This window comes from Sinocyclocheilus grahami, unplaced genomic scaffold (assembly GCF_001515645.1).
Source record: "Sinocyclocheilus grahami isolate Dianchi unplaced genomic scaffold, SAMN03320097.WGS_v1.1 scaffold1887.1, whole genome shotgun sequence".
In the NCBI taxonomy this organism is placed as follows: domain Eukaryota; kingdom Metazoa; phylum Chordata; class Actinopteri; order Cypriniformes; family Cyprinidae; genus Sinocyclocheilus; species Sinocyclocheilus grahami.
The window spans coordinates 40,560-44,784 of NW_015507066.1; the positions used below are offsets into that span (position 1 = coordinate 40,560).

The window sequence follows — 4,225 nt, forward strand, 5'->3', positions numbered from 1 at the left end:
CACACACACACAGCAGTGAGTAATGAACACACACACACACACACACACACCAGTGAGTAATGAACACACACTCACACACACACAGCAGTGAGTAATGAACACACACACACACACACACACACCAGTGAGTAATGAACACACACTCACACACACACAGCAGTGAGTAATGAACACACACACAGGTTCTTGCTCAAGGGTCTCTCCTCAGTCGTAGTATTGAAGGTAGAAGAGAGTGCTGGTTATTCACTCCCCCTCACCAACCACTGTGGCCCAAAAAAAGCAAATTTCCCAGCCTGGAAATGAGTCCTGACCGCAGGACAGAAGATCACAGACACCTGAGCTGAACTCTCTGATGCTGTGTTCTGTCTCCCCAGCGGAGGCCCAGTCCTTCGACGAGGAGTGGCAGAGAGAGGTGTCCAGCTTCCAGGCGTCTGCGCCCATGTCCCGCCTGGAAGCACCGAGACAGCGAGCGCTTCACCGAGCGGCCATCACTGCACCACAGCACACTCGCAGGTCAGAGACACCACACAAATCAAGAGTTTATTTGCAGAAACAGATAACTCTTCAATAACTTAGTTTATCTAACGTAGATAGTTAACTATATAACAGATAACTTTTCAAAAATCATGTTGTTTATAATGTTATCATGTTTTTATTGTGTTTTATTGTGTTGGTTAGCTGTTTTTTGTAGTTACTTTTTAACCTAGTCAAAATAACCCGACTGCAGTTTGATTGAGATTAACTGGAACGCACAACGAAAACATGATTTCTGAGAATTGTTAAAAACGGAGTTATCTGCTTTTGCAAATGAACTCTTCAAATATACATTGTCAAATAGATCATTGAATATATTTAAAAACATACAACACATGTATTTGCTAAAATGTGTTTCAAAATATATTTTCTACCAATGTATTTTTTGTACATTTTTATTCTGTGTATTTTTCCAAGAACATTTGAAGAAACACTTTGTTTGTTGTCTATAACGTGTGTGAACATGTAACTGTTTCAATCTGAATGAAAATAAATAATGAATGAAGCCTGAAAGTAGGCTACTTTTAGATTGTAAATGTATTTTCTTGCCCCCAAAGTACAGTTTGAAATATATTTAGGCATATGAAGCATGAAACTGAATGTATTTTCAATTTCAAAAATATATTTCAATGAGCTTCACTGTTTACAACATATATTTAGCAAATATTTAAAATGTATTTTGGCTAATTATTATTATTGTTGTTGTTGTTATTTATGCATGCATAAATAAAAAAATGCCATGCATGCCAAATTGGGAAAACAATATTTTTTGAATGAAATATTTTATATGGGTCCCGTTAGATTGTCAGTTTGTAACTAAAGCTGGGAGAAATCGTGATTCATCTGCATCCTAGAAACTCATAACTACATTTGAAAACATTTGAAGGAGAATCTAGATTTGCAGTGAAATGAGATTTGTCCGGTTTAATATGATAATGTCTCGGTTTCTTTACTATTGTGTGTTCACAGAGATGACAAATCAAACCCATTACAATGAACTCAACGTTAAAGGCTCCGGCGAGAAGAAGCACTAAAGCTCATTCACAATAAAACACACTTGACAGGCTTCTTACTGCGCTTTCCTCATATCTGCCAATGATTTTCTCACACCTGTTTCATACCACAGACTTGAGCAGCAGCAAAAAAGCTCTATACAGAGAACTTATTTCTAGGTAACTGCGGTGAGTATTTCTTCTAAACTGGTTATCAGTGGTGGGTCACTGATAGCATTAGACCTGGCTGTGGTTAATTGTGCACAATAGACTAATTCCATATCATAACCTGTAGTATACTGTATTGTTTCAAGACACTGGACTACAGACATATGCTTAATCTGTGCAATTTCTGCTTTTGCATGTCAAATCATATTGATTTTATCCATCATCAGTGCACTGTTACTTTAAGTGTGTGTGTGTGTGTGTGATCAGTGCTTCTACTATCTTCTGTTAATCTTCTGGACCTTTATCACACACTCATGTCAGGTCTCAAGAGTCTCTGCTACTGAGTTGAGTCAGCTGTGTTTGGTTAGGAGACACACAGAATATGCAGTGCTCAGATATCCGCTGGAGTATTGCATACTGTTTCGGGGTTCAGCGCTGCTGTTGCTTTCTGAAGGATCCAGAAACTGTGTGACGTCTGTAATGCACTTATCGATGTTGTTTATTCTGCAGTAATCACATTAAACCCTCTGCAAACCTTGCTCTGTAAACATTTTTTTAAATGCATGAAAGTAGACCTTTTAATATAAATGTTTCTCAATTTGTGTTTGAGACACGCAACTGTGTGATATTGTCGTCAAGACACACTTCACTGTTTCGCTTTTCAAAAGTTATATAACACATAGTGTCAGAGTAAAATAATGTCGCAATCCAAACATTTAATGTTGCAAATAATAAAGTTTTTGTTGACCTCTGGCCTGATTCAGTTGTCTCCTGATTTGATTCAGCAACATGAATGATTTGAAGAACTTATAATATCAGGGCTGTCCAAACCTGTTCCTGCAGAGTTTAGCTCAAACCCTAATTAAACACGCCTGAACCAAAGTAATCAAGGCCTGAGTCTGAAATCACCACATACCCCTAAAGAGGACTCTATATGTGTCCCTGCAGCACAAAAGCAGTGTTAAGTCGCTGGGGTATATTTGTAGCAATAGCCAACAATACATTGTATGGGTCACAATTATACATTTTTCTTTTATGCCAAAAATCATTAGGATATTAAGTAAAGATCATGTTCCATGAAGATATTTAGTAAATGTCCTACCGTAAATATATCAAAACTTAATGTTTGATTAGTAATATGCATTGCTAAGAACTTCATTTGAACAACTTTAAAGATGATTTTCTCAATATTTAGATTTTTTTGCACCCTCAGATTCCAGATGTTCAAATATGTGTGTGTGTGATATCTCTGGTGTGTGTGTGTGTCTCTGTGTGTGTGTGTCGGTCTGATGTCTCTGGTGTGTGTGTGTGTGTGTCTGTCTGATGTCTCTGTCTGAAATCACCACATACCCCTAAAGAGGACTCTATATGTGTCCCTGCAGCACAAAAGCAGTGTTAAGTCGCTGGGGTATATTTGTAGCAATAGCCAACAATACATTGTATGGGTCACAATTATACATTTTTCTTTTATGCCAAAAATCATTAGGATATTAAGTAAAGATCATGTTCCATGAAGATATTTAGTAAATGTCCTACCGTAAATATATCAAAACTTAATGTTTGATTAGTAATATGCATTGCTAAGAACTTCATTTGAACAACTTTAAAGATGATTTTCTCAATATTTAGATTTTTTTGCACCCTCAGATTCCAGATGTTCAAATAGTTGTATCTCAGCCAAATATTGTCCTATCCTAACAAACCATACATCAATGGAAAGCTTATTTATTCAGCTTTCAGCTGATGCATAAATCTCAAATTTAAAAAAATGGACCCTTATGACTGGTTTTGTGCTCCAGGGTCACCTGTGTCTCAGAAAAGCCCTAAATAAAAAAAGGGGGGATTGTGGTAATGAAGTATTAACATATGAAGGCATTGGGGTCTGAGAGACTCCTGTGATCCCTGGATATGTCCACGGAGTCCGTCCCCTTCACCAGAGATCATTTGCCCAAAGCTTGAGGATCTTGTGCTCCTGCGCTCACATCTTTCATTTCTGCCGCTGCTCTAGAGACCACCACGCTTGACCCAAGTCCAGGTCCATTGATCGTTACAACTGCTTCGATGCAGGGAGGAGCTTTGAAAATATGTTAAAAGTCTTCAGTGGAGCCTTTAATTTTATTTGCCATCTTATTCAGAACTATTTACCCTCAACTCAACAGGACCCTGTGAACAAAACCCTCGGACAATCGGTGGATTAACAGCACTGCAGCATCTACAAACATCTGCGAATCAACCCGTGCTCTTCACTCAGATTCAGATTAGTTAGGCAAGTTAGAAGGCTTTTCATTACCAAAGCACTGGTAACATTCAATGAGAGATATAATTGGTTACTTGTGCAGGGCTTGCTGGGATCACTCCTAGCAGATGTGGGTGTTTGTTCTTGTTTGGCATGAGGCTGATGTCTTTTCATGACATTTATGAATATGTGTGTGTGTGTCTGTCTGATGTCTCTGTGTGTGTGTGTGTGTGTGTGTGTGTGTGTGTGTGTGTGTGTGTGTGTGTGTGTGTGTGTGTGTGTGTGTGTGTGTTTG

At 38.3% G+C, this 4,225-nt stretch overlaps 1 protein-coding gene across 1 annotated transcript in view; it reads left to right on the forward strand.

Annotated features, from left to right (window-relative positions):
• The window catches only part of LOC107573190 (myeloid leukemia factor 1-like), a 6,624-nt gene extending 4,183 nt beyond the window's left edge, over positions 1–2,441 (forward strand). The window contains exons 4-5 of the mRNA XM_016259638.1: positions 375–513; positions 1,504–2,441. Coding sequence (XP_016115124.1) covers positions 375–513; positions 1,504–1,531 — 167 coding nt within the window. The 3' untranslated portion in view covers positions 1,532–2,441. The remainder of the gene's footprint in view (positions 1–374; positions 514–1,503) is intronic.
• Positions 2,442–4,225: the final 1,784 nt, after the last annotated feature.